Source organism: Sminthopsis crassicaudata, chromosome 3 (assembly GCF_048593235.1).
Source record: "Sminthopsis crassicaudata isolate SCR6 chromosome 3, ASM4859323v1, whole genome shotgun sequence".
Lineage (NCBI taxonomy): Eukaryota > Metazoa > Chordata > Mammalia > Dasyuromorphia > Dasyuridae > Sminthopsis > Sminthopsis crassicaudata.
The window spans coordinates 502,739,446-502,759,994 of NC_133619.1; the positions used below are offsets into that span (position 1 = coordinate 502,739,446).

General features: G+C 34.5%; 2 protein-coding genes across 10 annotated transcripts in view; one reads left to right on the top strand and one right to left on the bottom strand.

Annotated features, from left to right (window-relative positions):
- Positions 1–82: 82 nt before the first annotated feature.
- SPA17 (sperm autoantigenic protein 17) lies at positions 83–19,121 on the bottom strand. 4 transcript variants are annotated; one of them, XM_074303943.1, is made up of 5 exons: positions 18,977–19,121; positions 17,624–17,795; positions 14,213–14,313; positions 6,984–7,070; positions 83–389 (listed from the first exon to the last, which is right to left on the bottom strand). In XM_074303943.1, exons 2-5 carry the CDS (start codon positions 17,775–17,777, stop codon positions 267–269), a joined length of 465 nt encoding a protein of 154 aa, XP_074160044.1. In that variant the 5' UTR covers positions 17,778–17,795; positions 18,977–19,121; the 3' UTR covers positions 83–266. The 4 variants fall into 4 exon arrangements, with proteins under 4 accessions (XP_074160044.1, XP_074160045.1, XP_074160047.1 ...); XM_074303944.1 differs by having other exon boundaries at positions 14,243–14,313; positions 18,977–19,064; XM_074303946.1 differs by lacking the exon at positions 83–389 and adding an exon at positions 6,417–6,567 and having other exon boundaries at positions 14,243–14,313; positions 18,977–19,064.
- Positions 18,656–20,549, top strand: part of SIAE (sialic acid acetylesterase) — a 42,887-nt gene continuing 40,993 nt past the window's right edge. For 3 of the 6 annotated variants that reach the window (XM_074303934.1, XM_074303935.1, XM_074303937.1), the window contains exon 1: positions 19,233–19,342. In XM_074303934.1, coding sequence (XP_074160035.1) covers positions 19,267–19,342 — 76 coding nt within the window. In that variant the 5' untranslated portion in view covers positions 19,233–19,266. Of the gene's footprint in view, positions 19,343–20,549 lie in introns of all 6 variants that reach the window. The other 3 variants (XM_074303940.1, XM_074303936.1, XM_074303938.1) reach the window with 2 other exon arrangements.

The window sequence follows — 20,549 nt, forward strand, 5'->3', positions numbered from 1 at the left end:
TAAAAGTTCTCTGGAGGAGTTCTCTAGTCTCTGGGAATAGAGTTACAGAATAAGTACAAATGAGACTCCCAAACTCAAAATCTTAAATTGGCATGTTTAAAGTGGCATGTTTATTAAACTCATGACAGATTCTCACAACAGCAACAAATGTCATTTTGCTACATCAAATTTCCCTTACTAAGGAAAAAAAAATGATAACCTCACATATGATGGATCCGGGCAATTTTTTTTCCCCTGGCTACCTATGATAAAAACAGTCCCTCCATTCACTGCTCCTCAGAGCTCCTTTCTTTCATTTTCTTCATTTCCTGTCTTGCCTTATGTCCCCGAAATGCTGCCTGGATTTTGATGGCAGCAGCAGCAGCCTCCTCATCAGTATTAACTTCCTCCTTCATTAAAGCAGAAGAGAATGGAAAGATTTTAAACACTCCATATTTCTGATACATTAAAAATGGACATAAAAGTTATAACAGTGTGAAAATGTCTTACCTGAAGAACTGTTGCCTCCTGAGGGAATTTTCTCTATTGTCTTTATAATTTATGTACAAAATAGAAAATGCCTCAAGAGCAGGCATTTTATTTTCTTTTTGTAGCTTTTAAATATAACTTTGTGACAAAAATGAATCATTCCCAAGTTATTGGGGCATTTTTTTTTCAAAATAGTTCTGGAGTGACATTTTGTTTCTTGAACAATAATATATTTGGGAAAATAAGCAATGATGATTGAGAATACAAGTTGCAGATAGAAAATATTTCATTGATTTATATGCAACAGTTGTATTTTGTGAAGTTCTTAATTTGTTAATCAAAAACATAACTATTTTATTTTTAAGAAATATATCTATTTTTTAGTTAAATTTTGATTTTTAAATTGTCTCTCTCCCTTCCAAAACCATATTAGAGAAGGTCAATATTCGATAAGGAAGATGTGGAATCATACAATACCAGCTTCCATATATTGGTTCTTTCTCTAGAAGTGGAGAGCACTTGACTTCATTAAATCCTTTGTAGTTGATTTGAATATTTATAAATACTCAGAATAGCTTAGTTATTCACAATTACTCTTCAAACAATATTGCTATTACTATAGACAGTGTTCTCTTGGTTCTGCTTGTTTCATTAAACATTATTTTATGCATGTCTTTCAATGTTTTTCTAAAATCAACCTGCTTGTCATTTCTTAAAGCATATTAGTATTCATCACAATCATATACTGTAACTTATTCAGCCATTCCCCAACTAATGGATACAGACTCAATTTTCAGTTCTTTGCCACCACAAAGATAGCTGCTCTAAAATATTTTAGAACATATATTTTTTTCCTTTTTCCCTGACTGCTTTGGGAAACAGGCCTAATAGTAATATTGCTGGGTCAAAGGATATACATACATAGAACTCTGGGCATAACTCCAGATTTCTCTCTAAAATGTTCATGAGTTCATAATTCTACCAACAGAATATTAGAGTTCCAGTTTTTCCATGTCCCCTCCAATATCTGTCATTTTCTCCTACCACAATTTGTAACCAATCTGACGGGTGTAATATGGTAGCTCTTCATAACTTTTTGACCATTTATCAAAGTGACTCATTTTTATAAGTTTGACTCAGTTCTTTACATATTTGAGATATGAAGTCTTTGAGAAATCATCTATAAAATTCTCCTTCCACTATAATTTTTTTGCTTTTCTTCTATCTTGGTTACATTGGTTTTATTTGTACAGATGCTTTTTAATTTAATGAGATTGAAATTGTCCATTTTATATCCCACAATACTCTCTCTTATTTATTCATAAATTCTTCTCCTATCCATAAATCTGACAGTAGTATGTCCCATGTTTTTCTAATTTACTTATAATATCTCCATTTATGTCTAGATCATGTATCCATTTTTGATCATATCTTGATAAATAGCATAAGATATTGGTCTATACCCAATTTCTGTCAGAATTGCTTTCTACTTTCCCCACCAATTTTTGCCAAATACTTATCCCAAGAACTTAAAAAAAATTAAAAATATTTTCCCCAATTACACATAAAAACATTTTTAAAAGTTCCAAATTCTTATCTCCTTCCCTCCCTTCTTCCCTACCTGAGGTGAGCAATCTATTTTAATATAGATTATATACATGAAGCCATATAAAACATATTTCTTGTATTAGTCATTTTGAGGAAGAATACCAGAACTAAAAAAAAAAAAAGAAAAATAGTACACCTCGGCCTGTATTCACATACCAACAATTCTTCCTCTTGAGGTAGACAGTATTTTTCATCATAAATCTTTGTCTTGGATCATTGTATTGCTGAGAATAACTACAATATTGCAGTTACCTTTTGCACATTGTTCTCCTGGGTTCTGTTCGTTTCATTCTGCATCAGTTCATTTTTCTGAAAGCATCCTGCTTATCATTTTTTATAACACAATAGTAGTCCATTTCAATCATATAATACAACTTTGTCATTCATCACCAACTGATGGGCATCCCCCCATAATTTTCAATTCTTAAATCATCACCAAAAAGCCCACATGGTATAGTTTTTGTATAGATCCATTTTCCCTCCAAAAGCTTAATGTTTATGAAATATGAGGTTATTATGATCATTTACCATTATATATTGCATACCTACTAAATTCCATATATTTATCATTCTATTTCTTGACCAGCACCAGTTTTGATAATTACTACCTATAATACAGCTTAAGATCTGGTACTTCTAGAGATCCTTCCTTTACTCCCCCCCCCCATTATTTCCTTTGCTAATTCTTGACCCTTTTGTTCTTCCAAATGAATTTTATCATTTTTTTCCCTAGCTTGATAACTTTTTGGCAATTTGATTAGTATGATACTGAGTAAGAAGATTAGTTCAGGTAGAAGTATCATTTTTATTATAATGGCTCAGCCTATCAATGAACAACTCACATTTTTCCAATTGTTTAAATCTGACTTTATTTGAATAGAAAAAATTTTAGTTCACAGAGTTTCTAGGTTTGTTTAAAATACTCAAGTATTTTATATTGTCTGTGGTCATTTTAAATGAAATTTCTCTTACAATCTGTTTTATGTTGCTGATATATAGAAATGCTGATAATTTATGTGGGTTTATTTTATAAATCTTGTTACTTTGCTAAAATTATTGTTTTAACCATTTAAAAAACCAAGTATCTAGGATTTTTCAAGTATATTATCTTGTCTGAAAGAAAGTGAGTTTTATTTCTTTGTACCCTCTGATTTATTTAATTTCTTTTTCTTCTCTTATTGCTATTACTAGCATTTCTAGTATAATATTGAATAATAGTGGTGATAATGGGACATCCTTATTTCATTCCTGATCTTATTGATTATTCCCTTTTTAGATAATGCTTGCTAATACGTTTTGGTAAATGCTGCTTATCATAATTGTAAAGAAAAAATCTATAATACCTATATGCTTTAAAGTGTATTTACTATGAATTGTCAAGTCTTTATGTCTATTGATATAACACCACAATTTTGATTAATGAGTTAATAGTTTTCCTTATAAAGTACATTGCTGTATAAATCTCACTTGGTCACAATGCATAATGTTTATGATATATTGTAGTCTCCTAACAAGTATTTTTTTTTTCCTGAGGCAATTGGGCTTAAATGACTTGCCCAGGATCATACAGCCAGGAAGTGTTAAGTGACTGAGGCCAGATTTGAACTCAGAACTTCAGGGCTGGTGCTCTATCTACTATACCAATTAGCTGCCCCTAGCTAGTATTTTTTAAAAATAATTTTGCATCAATATTCATTAGTGAAATTGGTCTATAATTTTCTCTCTCTATTGGTATTATCAGTACTAAATTTATATCATAAAAGGAATTTGGTAGGACTTATTCTTTGCCTATTATCTTAAATAATTTAACATTGCAATTAGTTGATCTTTAAATGTTTGATAGAATTCACTTTTTTTTAAAAGAGTGACAAATTTATTGCAGGATAGAAATGTGATTTCTTAAAAAATAAAAGGTAGAACAGAAAAATGTTAAACCATTTTCAGTTTTCTTTCCAAAAGTACAAAAAGTTGAAATTTATTTACTTCTGTTGTCTAGTTGCTTTTAAACAACCAACCTGAAGATAACAAACAAGCCCTGTTATCAATCTCTACACCGTGGGGGTCCAAGATTGAAGGTGAATCCCAAAGGACACCCAGAGAGAGACTATATAACCTGTTTTAAAATCAGGGAGCAATTACTTTAATTTCATCTTCATTAGTGGTGTTTTCACCTTTTTTATTTTTGATACTAGTGATTTAAATTTCTTCTCTTTTTTAAAAATCATCTCAACCAATAGTATATCTTGTGACTCAATTTGGACCTAGCTTAGTTTCCTTTCTATTTAATTATAGGTTTAGTTCAACTTCTACCTTGTAAGGAAACTTTGTTCAATTGTGGGAATTAGGAGAAAACCTTATTGTACTACTGTTAGAACTTAGCTTTGCCTGGCTTGGAAACTGCTGCTTAGAGATCCTTAACCAAGGACCTAGATTATTCAATTAGAAACCCAGTTAGATCCAAAGATTAAAGTGCAAGGAGTTTTCTCACAATTGCAAATCTCTAGACACCTATGTCTTATCTGAAAAAAATCTGCTGCTCCACAGCAATCAATCAGTTATTGTTTCTATGTTCATTTGACTGTTTAGACAAAATGGGGAAGAGGATGACATTTCTTTTTCTGTCCTCAGGGAACTGCATCTATTCCCTCCTATGCTCCCAACTTGGAAAGTTCCTAATCTTTCATTGAATTAGAAATCAGATGTTCTAATGTTGTATTATTTCCTTTAAATTGGTCTTACTTGATTGTTTCTAATGTATAAGTGTGTCTCTTCCTGTATTCAGGAAAAACTGACACGCATTGCTTAACTCAATATGCTCAGAATATCAAAACCTTTTGTTTCCTCAATCATTTCATCTTTTACCTATCAAAAACAGATAATATTCTTAAGAGTTACAAATATCATCTTCCCATATAAGAAATAAACACTTTAACGTTATCAAATCCCTTACAATTTCTCATGTTTACCTTCCTATGTTTCTCTTGATTCTTATATTTTTAAGTCAATTTTTTTGTTTTGTCCTAGTTATTGCCTTAAGAATGCCTGAAAGTTTTTTAATTTATTAAATATCTATTTTTTCCTTTGCAGGATTTACGTTATTTTGTTGGATAGGTTATTTACAAACTCAGCTCATTTAGTCTTTGGAATATTATATTCAATGCTCTTCAGTCTTTCACTATCATGTTTAAACTGGTGGGTAATAAATACTCCTACTACAAATAGAAAACCTCAAGACATCCTGGAGAACTCAACCAGTAAATTATACTAGAATCAAATCACTGTCACAGAGTGGATATTACCAAAAATGGTATAGAAGCTGCTAAATCTTGTCTGTTCCTGACATTAGTTCCACAATATCTGAATTCTTTCTTTTTAGTTGCTTGTGCTATTTTCTCCTTAACTTGGGAGCTTTGAAACTTAACTATAAGGATGGCTGGATGGCATAGTAAACTAGACTAATGGCCCTAGAAGTCAGGAGGACCCAACTTCAAATCTGGCCACAGATACATTACACTTATTAGCTATGTTACCCTGGGGGCAAGTCACTTAACCCTGATCGGTCTCCCTTAATTAAAAGAAAAAAAAAAAAAAAAGAAAAGAAACTTAGCTATGTAATGTTTCTGTGAGTTTTCATTTTTGGATCTTTTTCAGGTAATGGTGAGTGGATTTTTTTTTTCATTTTCTATTTTAACCTCTATTTCTTTTCTTTATTAAGATTCTTTTTTGATCATCACTTTCAGGTAGTCCAATAATAATAATCTTTCTTTGATCTGTTTTTCAGATCAGTTTTTTTTCAATGAAATATTTTACATTTTCTTCTATTTTTTTCATTCTTTTGATTTTGTTTTATTATTTCCTAATGTCTTATGAAGTCATTAGCTTCCCCTAGTCCAATTCTAATTTTTTTAAGTAATTACTTTCTACAATAAGCTTTTTTGGATTTTTTTTCCAATTAGTTGACTTTTAAAATTTTTCTTGTATTAATTATTCACTCTATCTCTTTTACTTGATTTTAAAGTCCTCTGTAAGTGCTTCAACAACTCTTTTAAGGCTTGTGCCCATTTTATATTTTTCTTTGAAGTTTTATAAATAATTGTTTTGATTTCATTGTCTTCTGAGTTTGAATTCTAATTTTGTCTTTCACATAGTAAACTTATCTTTGATCCAATTCTTTCTCCATTGTTTACTCATTTTTAATGGCCTATTTCTTGGCTATTAATTTTGTGATAAAGTTGGGTTCTGCTCCCGGAGGAATAATGCCTTAGGCTTTAGATTTTTTTTTTCTGTTATTGTATTCAGAGGTCTGAGGATCTTTGATATTTTTATTTTTCCAGCATACTATAATCCAAGGTCAGGTGTGATCATTGGTCTTCTGGTTGATGCCCTGAATTATAAGCCATTTCACACTCTCTTCCCCTGCAGTATTCCTTTCTTCTTAAGATCAGGGCTCCCAGCGCTGCAGCCACCACGAATGTTCTTACACTCTGCAGTCTGGAATGTACCACAAGCCTGAATTTGCTCCTCTTCCCTAGACTCCAAATCAGGGGACTTTATTTCCTGTGAGTGACCACAACTAGCAGGGCCCTCACCCCTTTGAGATGGCACTCACCAGCTATGTGCTCAGTCCTCTCTGCATAAATTGCTATTGCTTTCTCCAGTTCATTTTAAAGATGAGGAAAACTGAGGCATACAGGGCTAAGAGTTCCTCAGAATCACATAGCTAGTAAGTTTTTGAGACTACTTCTGAACTTAGGAAGATGAGTCCTCCTGACTTGAGGTCTGGAATTTTATTCACTGAGCCAGTTAGCTACCCATGATAACTAATATAATACATAGGATTAATGTTGTGAATATAGTTGGGTAATACTGTTTGGGGCAAATCCAGAATGATATAGAAAATCACTTACCGCAAATGATACCTGGGTCTCTTGCTCAAATTTTACTGATTCCTGAGATGTTTCTTTTTCAGGTGCACTTTTTTCTGGTGGTACCTCCTTTAGAAAGCAGAGATCAAGTAGGTAAGATTCACAATCTCAAGTCAAAATGCCCCAAATTGATAAAGAGTAAATTAAATGGAATGATGAAAATCAAAGAAAAATCTAAAATAATTTAAATATAGGAAAACACATTACCTTGCACATAGTAGGAACTTCTTATAAATACCTAAACTAAAATGAATTGAAGCACGAAAGAATGAGCAAGAATGATAGAAATAGGAATAAATAAACAACACACAAGAAATCACTTAAAAGGCTTCAAATTTTCATTTTAGAAGATTATTATCTAGTTCCAGTGAATTTCTTCTCTTGAAGTACCTAGATACTAAAACAGTACTTTATATCACATGCTGGTGACATTATAATAAACTATAACCAAAATATGAAGTGCTCAAATCGCTGAAAAATAGCAACTAAATACCACTGTATTCTATATATGGCATAAGGCATATATATATATATATATATATATATATATATATATAGATAGATAGATAGATAGTAAGGTCCACCTAGTGTGGTTGATGAAATTTGTGAGTGAAGGCTAAATGAAAGACTTTTTATTATAAAGGAATAAAGAAATTTTCTATACACCAGAGAAAATAACTACTGCTACTTTTAGCTTCTGGGGGAAGAAGATTATATATATGGGAGAAGACTCTGACCTGAAGAAGGAAAAGGAGGATAAGTGAAACTGATTTGGAGGACTTTGGAATTGTGATGGAAATTGGGCATAATTTGACATGCATGGCAGATTTTAGTAGTTCAGTTTTTAAAGGGTTCAGAGAAAGTATAAGTCCCTTGAATTAAACTTCTCAGGAAATGTCATCCCAAAGGAATGGGATGCTGTTAGGAGCCTGGTGATTCATGACTACCTAAGCAGGGAATTTAGGCATTTGTGAATGTGATGACAATAACCAGCTTCCCAGAAACCATTATCAAGGTTTGCCAATCCAAATAACTATTTCCAATTTTTGGTGATTCATAGGAGCACAAACAATTCTACCATAAGGAATCCAAAGACTCTAGGCATCAAACTGAACATTTTGGAGGCTAGGACTTTAGAAGATAGTGACAGATCTAGAAAGAGATCAATAAATTGATTTTAAAAGATGGTATCTGAGAACAGTATTTGGACTGCTTGATTATAATTCAAAATATAGAAATGCAAGCTTTCTGGTCTGAGACCCAGCATAACAAAAAATGATAAAAATATATTTGTCTGAAGTAGACTAGGACTTTGGGCCAATGCATGTTTAGGAATGCTTGTGTGTTTTCTCTTCTTTCTCAGCTACATAGATCTAGAGTTGATCATTCCTGCCTCTTTGTTATCAGTAAAATAGGGTTCCTTGTAGTACCCCTACCAATAGGCTGTTGTGACAATTTGAATTATTACTGTCTGTCACAATCTAAAGGTTTATTATTAGTGCCATTATGTACTCTTGTCACTTTCATGTCTTTTTTAAACTATATATACAGATGAGAATAATAAGGGTTAAACATGTTATTGAAAACATTAAAAATACTTCCTCCCCCTTTTTGTTGTTGCAGAGTTGTAAAATAATTAACCTGGATTGTAACAGTGGCAAATAATCAGATTAATAAGAGCCTGGGAATAGATAAAAGAAGGGACAGAGTGCTGGATTTGAGTCAGGAAGACTATTTCAGGCACTAATTTAGCTCTGTGACTCTGGACAAATTAACTGACTTCTCTTAGTTCAGTTTACTCTTATGTAAAATGGGGGTAATAATCATAGCACTAGCCTCACATAATTGTTGTGAAGAATAAGTGAAATGAAATATAAAAAGCATGTCACAAAGTGTAAAACATAATATAAATGTGAGTGATACCCTCCTTAGAATTCTCTCTCATGCCTTTCTGCTTTTTGCAAAATCTTTCTTTCATGTTTGAAGTTTTCTTTCACCTCAACTGAATCTCTTGGAATCTCAGGATTTCTGGCGTTTTTTCTTTGGGGCTCAGCTAAGGTGCTAATTCTTTTACAAGGCCTGTCCTCATTTGTCTACCAGTAGTTGTTAATGCTTTACCACATTCACTTCTGAAAATACTTTGTATTTACTTATCTGTGTATGTTTTAAATCCCTTGTAGAATATTAGCTTCTTGAAGGTGATTTTGCCATCTATTTTCATTACTTACCATAGTTTCTTACATGAAGAAAAAAATCTAATAAATGCTTCTTGAATTAAATTACATTATAGTTCTCCAGTGGCCTGTATCTTACAAAGGTTGCAGGTGAAGGTGCACTCCAGAAAGAGATATGATCGTAATGATGGTACTTAAGAAATGGTAGACAGGTGAGAAGTATGGGTTCAGTATTTTTAGCCAGCAGGGGAGTAAATAAGTTTTCTCTCTAAGCACTTCTGAACCTGTAGTTGGCTTATCCTTTGTCTGGTACTATTGTCCTCTCCTGAAATTGTTTTTATCCAAAATTAAAAATTCCTAGTTATGATTCTTAACTGAAGTCTTGCAAATCTAATCATAAGGACTTTAAAGTTAAAAAAGCAAGGAGAAGGTAGAAGACAGCCAAATATATATATATCCATTAAGCTAGGATGTTAGAAAATGTGGCAAGAATTGCAGTAGATACACCTAGATATCCATAAGCTACAAGAAAGGAATAATAAAATCCATGGTTCAGATGCTTCTACATCTGTGTAGTAGGAAGCCTAAAGGATTGAAGCAAATATAATTTCATATGCTTTATTAAGACTTAGTGGGATGAAATTCTTAAGAATGTGGCTTTGGAAAAATATACCTTATTCAAAAGAAACAAGACATGTAAAAACATGATATGGTACGAGAAGGTGCAATGACACTATATCTAGATATATATAATATGTAATATATATATATATATAGATAGATAGATATATACATATAGATATATAGATATATAGATATATATAGATATATCAAGTGGGCATAACCAAGAATAGAGGGAAGCATGGTGGAATATGCTTAAGTGAAGGGAGACAAAAGCTGAAGCAATATTTTTTTGTCTTTATTTATTTATTGTATTTATTTGTATTTATTTATTGTCTTTTTGTCTTTATTTTTAATACACATTGCTTTATGAATCATGTTGGGAGAGAAAAATCAAAACAAAAGGGAAAAACCATGAAGAGAAAAAAAAAACAGAAAAAAAGTAGTAGACATAGCATGTGTTGATTTACATTCAATCTCTATAGTTTTTTTCTGGATGTAGATGGCATTTTCTATCCAAAGTCTACTGGAATTGCCTTGGATGCAATATTATTTTAATGTCTATTACAGATCATTTGGACAGAAAGAGGAAATATATTAAGAAGTACAAAACAGAGATTAAAAGCAACATGGATATATGTGCTTGATGGACTCTAAAGTCTCTTTCAGCTCTACATCTATGATTTTAATATTACTCATGGGTATTTCAACTCTGAAGCTGTCTTCTTAAGCTCTATTTTGAAAAGAAATGTATCAAAGATGGATACTATGTAACAGAGGATGAATACAAAAGTGTGGCACAATCATGTAAGAATAATGTAAAAATGCTAAAGCTCATTTTGAGCTGATATCATTGAAGAAAGCTAAAGATATAAAAATATCTTTAGAGAATGGGATAGAATAGTGATAACAGTATATATTATAGATATATGGGAAAAGAAGATGAGATAAGATAATGAATGATAACTGTGTAGACACACATATGTTTTCTTTGGAGACAAATGGCTCAAACAAAATATATGTGAGGAAAAAGTAAAGAGAGCACACAGCTGCCATTAATTAAAATAAAATTTGGCCCAATGAACTAAATCTTCAGGCACTGAAAGAGCTGGCAAATGTGATTGCTGAACCATTCTCAGTGACCTTTGAAAGACTGTAAAGATGGCAAAGAATTAGAAATGGAGGGGATATCTAGCAAGAGGGGAATGGCTGGACAAGTTATGATACATATTTTGTGATAGAACATTACTATGCTATAAGAAATGATAAAGGGGATAGTTTTTGATAAAAACCTGGGAAAGTTTATATGAATTGCTATAAAGTGAGCATATCCGTAATAAATTGTCAAAGACTTAAGTTAACTTTGATCAACACAATGACCCACTAACAATTACAAAGGATCTATAATGAAAAATGCTATCTACCTCCAAATAGATTTCTGATGGATTCAGAATATAGAATGACATTTTTTTCTTGCTTCCACTCTCCACCCCTTACCACCAGGAAATTTATAGTATGTAATTCCATCTTTGTAAATTAATTTAGGTATTTCAGGTTTTCCGATGCGTGATGGAGTGGGGAAAGGGAGAAATTTTGGAACTAAAAAAAATAAAATTGAAATTTTTTAAAAGGAAGATTGTGGGAAATAGGAGTACTACAAAACTGGAAAACAACAAATGTTCCATTTTTTAAAAAAAGATAATGTGCAAACAATGAACCAGTAGTAATGATTATAATGTTCCTGGCAAAATTAGATAATGGATGATTTAAAGTAATGATTAGTAAATATCTAGAAAAGGAAGTGCTGATTACAAAGGACAAGAATGGATTCATCAAAACACATCATGCCAGACAAATCTCACTTCCTTTTTTAGTACAGCTAGGTTAATTATCAAGAAAATTCTGTAGATAAAGGTTGCCTAGACTTTTAAAAAAGAAATTTGATAGAATTTATCCTGTTATACTTGTGAAAAGTATGGGGAGATAAGGTGGAGGATGATGATAAGGTTGCATTCAGAAATGACTGGACCCAAAAAATAGTATCCTTAATGATTTAATGTCAACTTGTCCCTAGTTGAGCATCTCAAGAATCTCTGCTTGATTGATACTGTGATGTTTACTGTTTTTATTTACAGACATTACAAAGACATGTAATGGATGACTAAAAAAATCACGATAGGCTAGAATATTGGGCTGAATATAGTGTGAATAACTGTATTAAGTATTATGAGTTAAAAAGCAATTTCAGAAGTATAAAACAGAGGAGATATGGTTGGATAGCAGTTCTTATGGAAAAAAATCTTGGCATTTTTAATGGATTGCAACCTCAATATTGATTGACAGTGTGATATGCCATTCAATATACAAAGTTAGGTTTTATTAAGAAAGGCATAGTATCCAGGACTAGGTGATTTCCCTTTCTCTCTCTCTTCCCCCCTAAAACTACTTCCCAGGTACTGTGTTCAATTATGGATACCATTATTTTAGGAAGGACAACTATAAGTAATCAAATGTCCATAATAGAGCTGTTGTCCCTCCTGGTTTCAACTCCACAGAACAAGATGCCCCTCTTTGGATAAATTCATCATTTCTACACTTACTAGTATGCTTCAAACTCTTAGTCTGCCCTCTTGGTTAGAGAGCAGAGTATCAAACTCCTCCCAAAGTCTTTCTTTAGAGCCAGCCAGAAACTAGACTCCCAACTCACTTTGCTTTGTATCGGCTGCTCTGCCTACTCTTAACTTCAGGGAATAGGTTGCCCCTGTGCTGGGTATTCTGTGGTGTGTCTTCCCTTTTCTTGTCTTCTTTTGTATACTGTCTGTCTCATTAAAATGTAAGTTCGTTGATGGGGGTGGAAGGGGGAGGGGGGACTTTCTTTTTATTAATTGTATTCTGTTACACAGTAGATGCTTAATAAATGTTACTGGATTGCAAGTGTCTAAAATAGGGCAAACAGGATGGTCCCGGGCCTTAAGATCAGACATACATGTTAACTAGTTGAAGGGAAAGTCTGGGAAAGGAAAAACTTGGTTGGGGGAAGGGGCATGATAACAATCTTCAAATATTTTAAAGACTATCATGTGAAAAAGTGACTAGTGTTTCTGCCTGGCAACAGAGAATGGGTTTAGGAGTAATAGCAGGAAATTGCAGAGACACAATGAAGCTTGGCAGAAGAACCTTTCAACAAAACTATTTAACGTGTCCCTTATGGAGTGATGGAGTCCCCCTCAATATTAGTCTTCAAGAAAAGGCTGAGGATCACTTATCAGACAGAAGTTGTGAAAAATTTGGTCTGTGGTCTTTGGGGCTTCATTACTTCTCTTTTGAATACAAAGCCTTTTTTATAATTGGCGAATGAGTCATTGTCTGTTGAATGGATTTCAAAGCCAAGTTATGACTTAATATTTGTTATTATAAAGGAAGATTTCAAGTATCAAATGAAATAATATTCATAAAGGCTCAGTGCAGTGCCTGACATACAGTAGAAGCTTATTATTTTTCTCCCTTCATATCTCCTCCTACTTGATAAACAAAGACTTTAAAATAACATTTTCCTAAGTCCACTGGGGAAGTTTTCAAAATGCAAAACTTGGTTTTTCTTTTTGTGTTCTAGTATTTTGCAAGTGCACAGTGGCCAGTAGTGCCGTCACTCACCTCAGATAGATGTACTGTTCTAATGATATCAGAATAGTATGTCCAATCATTGTATGGCTCAATTAGTTTCAGATAGAGAAAAATTCTATTCCATTATTCTAGGCCTTGTGTCCCTAATACCAGTATGTGATCTCAGAATCAGAGAATTTTAAAGTTGGATGGGACAATGAGAATCATCTATACCTTCCAATTTACAGGTGAATTACAGTTCAAAGGAGGCGCAATGACTTGTTCAAAGTCACAGAACCACTTATGTCCATATTAGGAATAGGCATGTACAAAATATGGAATAAGCAAGGTAAATCTATCACTAGGAGGAAAATAATGCTTTAGTATCATTTCAATTAAATTATTTCTTGCTGAAGTTGCATGAACAGTCTTTCTCTGTCTAGATTTATATTTAATATAAGCCAAGTTAACAACAGTGTCTTAAGTCTTGGATTTTCAGAGTATGATGTGTGGCCAGAAAAAAAGGCATTTAAAATATCTTATTCAATTGCACATGTTTAATTCATATTAGATTAGTTGCTAGATTGTCTAAATTGTCTAGAGAAAGGGCGAGTGGATAGGGAAGGAGAAAAATTGGGAACCCAAGATTTTGCAAGGGTGAATGTTGAAAACTGTCTCTGCATGCATTTTGAAAAAGAAAAGCTATAATAAAAAACAGAAAAAAATCTCATTTGGTTAGATGTAATAATTCTTGAGAGAAACTAATTATATCTAGGTAATCTTAGCCAGGAGAACAGACAGAGCGCTACTGACCTTAGGTTCAGTAGCACCAGTGGGCTGTACCTTGAAAGCATGGTTGTTGTAGAAGCGGTCATCTACCTTAGCTCCCCATTCTGCTGGATCAAAACTGGTTTCTAAAAAAAGATATTAAGAATTGTTGTGGGCTTATCATGATAAACTCAAAATACAGTAAAAGCAAACTCTTTTGACAAATTACAGTTATTTTACTGTTAGCCAGAAAAAGTTAGCATAGTGCTTAGTGCAAGAGATTAGTATCTGTTTATAGTAATAATAGTTAAGATTTATGTAGGATTTATATAAGGTTTGCAAAGCACTTTTTGTATATTATCTCTTTTGATCTGAGCCAGGTGTTATTATTATTCCCACTTTACACATGAACAAAATGAAGTGGAAAGGGATTTCCCAGGGTCACATTAGTATGTGTATGAGGCAAGATTTAAATACACCAAATACAATATGCTGATTACTAATCCCACACCTAATTACCTTACTATGCCATTTAATGTTGTAGTGGGAAGATAATCATTTTACACAGTGAAAGCAAGATAGGAGATAAAATGAAATTAGGAGAAAAATGAAAGAGAAAGAGATCAATACAGAGAAACTGATAATTAGGTTAATGCCTAAAGAGGAAGAAGAGAAATGTAGTTATGTAGCCTTCTGTATTGCTTCAGCTAAAACTTTGGTTTAGAGAGAAAGATCTCTAAGATGGTTCTCTGAGAATCTTGATGTTTAATAATATTACCATAAATTTTCTATTAAGTTTTTATGACATTCTATGTGACAGATAAAAAATACAGTTTTGTAACCCCCTGAATAACTTATAGCACAAATTATTTTGTAGAAGTTAGTATTATTACATTGGAAGTGTCCATGAAAAACAATATTGACAAAGTGGGGGTCAAAGCTGGCTTTCAAAGCCACAAAGAGTTTGATTCAAGTCTTGCTTCTCTATGACTCTTACACATGACTGACTCTAGGCAAAACATCTTTTCTCTCAATAATTCTCCAAGGAATTCTCTAGGTGTTGTTAAACTGATAGAGGGAATTTTCTTATAGGAAACTCTTTGTACTAATGAAATCATAGGGTCAGTTTAAAAAACCAAAAGATATGCAAAAGAATGGACATAAGCTCACTATACCCTATAAAATAAATAAACTCACAATACATAATAGTCTTAATATTTTTTGAGGGTAATATTAGGAGTGTTTTTTTCCCCCAATATAAACTGTTAAGGAGAAAGTTGGGTAAAGGAAGAGATTTGGGAGAAAAGAAAGAAAAGGAATATAGAAAGAAAGTAATTCTGATCTGGAATCAGTTATATCTCTTTTAGATCAGTCATTTTTGATCATTTGGTTCTCATTTTATTCTTCTAGTAGGTTCTCTATCATCTGGAAAAGATATATTTTTATGCTCTTTTTTAAAAAAGTAATTTTTTTCAAGCACATGGAAAGAGCTAGAAAATTTATACTTGTGGAACATGAGATTTTATTAAGTCCACATAAGTCCTACTCTGATGATATCATGTTAAGGAAGTGATCATTGGTTCTGAAACTTCATGTCAGTAAAGCATAAAGCTCCAGTCTAAATTGAAAAAGGAATATCTCCACAGTGTGTTGGTTACCAAATGATGATTTCTTTTTAATTATAGCAACTCAAGAAGCAGTCTGTTAAAATATAAAAGGACTGTGATCTGCATCAATAGAAGCTGGAAGGATTTAAGTAGTATTAGTGGAAAGACTAGTGCCTAGAGACCATTAATCTGTGATTCCTTTAATTACTGTGATCTGGAAATAGTGATTCAATATTTGTATAATGAAAGGTTAATGAGTTCTAAGATTATAAAATGAAAAAATAGAATACAAAATGAATAATAAAAAATAAAAGTTTTTGCATTGCTTTAACTTATACAATTAATGTTGTATTACTATAGTTAATTACTACTCATAATGCTTCACAATCCTACCCTGAAGTCTAGGGGTTTCTCATTTTTCTCCTCTAGAAAATATATCAAAATATTGAAATGCAGTTAAATCTCTTATTAGACTATGATCTAATCATAATAGATAGTTAAATGATCAGTGATTTACAGAAAAAAAATGTGCTGGGCAGATCCCTAATAACTAACACTGGGAAAGGGCAAAATTTTAAACTGTGTTTATAGTGTAGGAGAGATGCTACTTGAATTAAATCAGTGCAGAGAGGAAATCATCTTTCTCCCTAAAATGAACTAAAACAAGATCCATGTGAAACATGTGGGTTTTTCCAGTCACTTTACCCCATTGTTGGACAAGTGTCACTAAGGATATTTGGTGAAGCTTAAAAAAAGATCTGTCTCAGTCAGGATTAGGCTTTAATATAACTTTTAGCACCTTTCAAAATAACTCTTGGATAACTGTGTTTGGTTTTTTCAGTCATGTTCAACTCTTCATGACCCTTTTGGGGTTTTCTTGGCAGAGATACTGGAGTATCTCTGTTTTCCATTTCTTCAATTCATTTTACAAATGAGGAAACTGAGACAAACAGGGTCAATTAACTTGTCCAGAGTCACACAGCTACTAGATTTGAACTCAATCAGGTGAGTCTCCTGGATTTCAGACCTAGTGCTGTATTGAGTTTGTCACCTAGTTATCTGTTTTGGTTACTTGCTATCTTGAGTATATGATCTTATTAACTTAAATGGGTCATACTCTGAGAATTCTGAAGGTAGAAGTGAAATAAGTTTGCTTGCTTTTTTTCTTAACTAGTCACTTGGCTAAAAAAGGCAAACCCCTGTATCTCAGGGAATTAAATTGAGGTTTTAAGAATATGAAAACTTGGTAGGGAGAGATTGGGAATGGGAAATTGAACAACAAACTAACTATCAAAATAGCTGCTGGGCAGTTTCCTTTTCAAAGCAGTGTAATTACTTTTGGTGTAGGATTTGTTCAAAATAACTTGGAAAAATAATTATGCTCCATTTAAACTGTATAGGATTCTCTCTTATAGAGCACTCTACTTTTAAGTGAGAAATATTTAGGTATGTTGAGGTCAAGGAATCTCTTTCATGGAGATTTTTCAGAATAGGATAAACAGCCAATGATTTAAAGTGAAATCTGAATGAAAGCTGAGGAGCAGATTGAATGAAATCCTGTCTCAATAAATAACTCTTTGAAAGGCTAATTATGAAGGACAAAAAGAAACATATTAAAATTAGGAAAATGGCATAGAGTGAAACCCAAGTAAGGAAATTTTTTATGGAAGGGTATCTGCCTAAAGGGCACATATTTTTGACTACTGCATGAAATACCAATAATGTATATTTGAATGTCACCTATCTATACATTTTCTTAAGCAAATTTAATTTAAAAATGAAATGATTAGTCTTTAAATTAAAAAAAACAACAACCATGCACTTTAAAAGGCCCATTTTTTAAGCTTACTCTCTCTCTTTTCTAGTAGATTTTCAAAATATGCTGCTGCAAAAGCTGGAATATTGTCCGGCTGCTCCCTCAGAATTTCCCGTGTCAGCCCTTCGAGAAGATTCCCAAATCCTTGTGGAATTCGGTAGTGCGTATTGGAGAATGGAATCGACATCTCTTTGGAAGGAACTGCCTATTGTACACAGAGATTCATTAAAGAGTACTGACTTTAACCTCTATTTCTGGACTTCCTTTACACACTTACAATCCTAATGATTTCTGATAAGACTTTTCCTGAGCACACCACCAGGCTCATTTATACATTCAAAAAGGCTTTCCATAGATAAGGGAACATTGCAAAGACCACCCATTTAATGGGCCAAATCCTCAGATGATATGATGTAAATCCTTTTGAAACTCTGAATTTTAATCTCTTTGGTTCTACATGGGAAAAATCATACTAGATACCTTACTTCCCAGAGATGTCTGTGTTGAGGTGAACTGGAAGTTAGGTTAATTAAATATTACAATTATAAACGGCTGCAGAGCCTAGTTTTGGAGATGAGATGATCTTATCTGCAAATAAAAACCTTTAGGAAAATTTTGCTCAACAACTAGGATAAATTTAGAGGCCCTTCATCATATCAAAACCCAAGTGATGGAAGAGTCTCAAATCCAATCTTTTTGCCTCATCTATTTCTGCACGGGGTGGGGGGTCGTCACTCTCTAGAGGTGCTGAGGGGCCATGTGGGCGGGAGAGTGAAACAAAAATTCTAAATCTCGTAGGTTTTGGAGTTCTTATGTTTGCTGGCTTTTGCCTTGTCAGTCTCCTATCTTGCAGCAGAAGTTTACGTATTTTAAGAGAAGGGTGAATCGGTCTAATACGATGTCAAAGTCACTTAAAGTCTTGGGGTCTTGGGTCGGTAGGATGGGAAAGGAGACGAGGGAGGAACCAGTTTGGGAGGAAGAATGAGGTCATTGGACATGGGAAATTGATTGAGGCCCTAGGAGAAGTGGGTGTGGCAGAGGGAGGAGGGAAGTTGGGATCCCTTTGGAGAGTTGGTCCCTCTCAGCTCTCGGACCTGGCTGGGAGATAGAGGGGCTAGAGAAGGGAAAGGGACGACTGCTGAGCCTATCAGTGATTGGGGGGCCGGCGGCGACCTTCTCTGAGGCAGGCTTTCCCAAGACTGGGAGTCGTTACTGAGAAGATACTGGAGAGATCTCCGATTCTCGGGGAACGAGCCACTCCAGGTCCCGGGAAGTAAACAGCAGTCGCCTTTACGGTTCGGGGAGTTTTGGCAAAAAGGAGAAGGGAAAAGGGGAAAAAGGCGGCCAACAGTTGCGGAGAGAGAGTAGACAGGTTACCGTCCTTACCTCTCCTTTCTCCGGCTGCCGGTGCCGATGGTTCCGGTTGTTTCTTCTCGTTGCCGGGTAACCGTTTTCTCTACAAATTCTCCGTCTACGGCGGCTGAACAGGGCAAAAAGCTTAGATTCGTCTTTCTGGCGGAACCACCGGCCGTTTCATAAGTTGAAGATTAAAGAGGGTGGGGTGGGGCTGGGCCCCGCCCTCATCTAAGCCCCGCCCCAGCCTCACTGTCTCCGCCCCGAGCCTTACAGTGTCCCCGCCCCAAACCCCGCGGACATACCCTGGGTCCCTCGGAACTATGACGGTGACCTCGGTCCTGCGGGCGCTGCTATTGTTGCGGTTGCTCCCGGCGGGCAGCGGGGGCGGCGGAGCAGGTGAGGTGGGGGCCGGCCCGGGGGCCTACCCTTGCTCCTCGTTCCGTACCGGCCCCAGGAGGCTGCTTATTAGATGCGGCCCTCCTTTAAGCCAGAAAGGTTCGGAAGGCCCTTCCGCTGCCACGGCGCGAAGGGGCCTGTGAGGCCGAGCCCGGGTTGTTGTGGGGCTGCGGAAGAGAGGCTGGGCCACATTTCCACCTGCAGCTTTTTCTTTTTTTTTTTTCTTTCTTTTTTTGGATAGTAGTGAACTCCTCCTGACCACCACATTTTAAGGGCTGGTAGTAACTAGGTAAAGCTCTGTCCCTCGTCCCTCTGGAGTGATTTTTGCCTCTTAAAGGCTTCTCGGGGACTCGAAGAGAGTTACTGGCTTTTAACAAATACAGTTCTTGTCCCAAACTCGAAGCATCCAGACCCACACGTGACTTCTGGCCCAGATGCAGATGTACACTAGGGACAAGTGGTAGATTATCTGGACAACTAAGGAGCTTTTGAAAGGGCTTGGCTCCTGTTCGCATTCTGCTGTTCAAACACCCTTTTTATACGAGTAGGACGGGTACTAAGTCTCCTGCCCATGCACCACGCTACCTTTCAGCGTTAGGAGCATCTGAACTCCACATCCCGGGAAAAGGGCATTTCCCTAATAAAGGGCATAATAAAGTAATCACTGCCCCTCTTTTTCTCATCAAATAACAAACTCAAGCTTCTTGTTTTTCTCTGTTATCGCTGTCATTAAGTTACCTTCTCCCATTTATCTCTTCCTTCTTCCTTAGCTCAGGAAGGAAGACTTTTAGCATTTCTTTCTTGCCATTACTAATTCCATAAGAAAAGAAGGAAAAACTTGTAAAAGTTAATAATGTAAATGTTGGGGAGGCTTTTTTGAGATTATGCATTTGACAATATTATATTCCCAGATTCTAGGTAATCAAACATCAGTCAGATGTTTTTAGATACCTACTGGGTGCTAGATAATTATATGCTTGCTGGGGATACCAATTATAAAAAAAAATTCCATACTCTCAGGGAGCTTATAAATTTCCTCAGGGGAGACAATGCGTAATATAAGCATAAATAAAAAAATGTATTTTAAAAAAGTTAAGACCAGACATTAGAGAGCAAGACACTAAGTTGTGGGCTCAAGAAAATCTTTGTATAGAAAGTGGTCCTTAAACTGTCTTGAAGGAAGTGAGGGATTATCTGATGAAGAGGA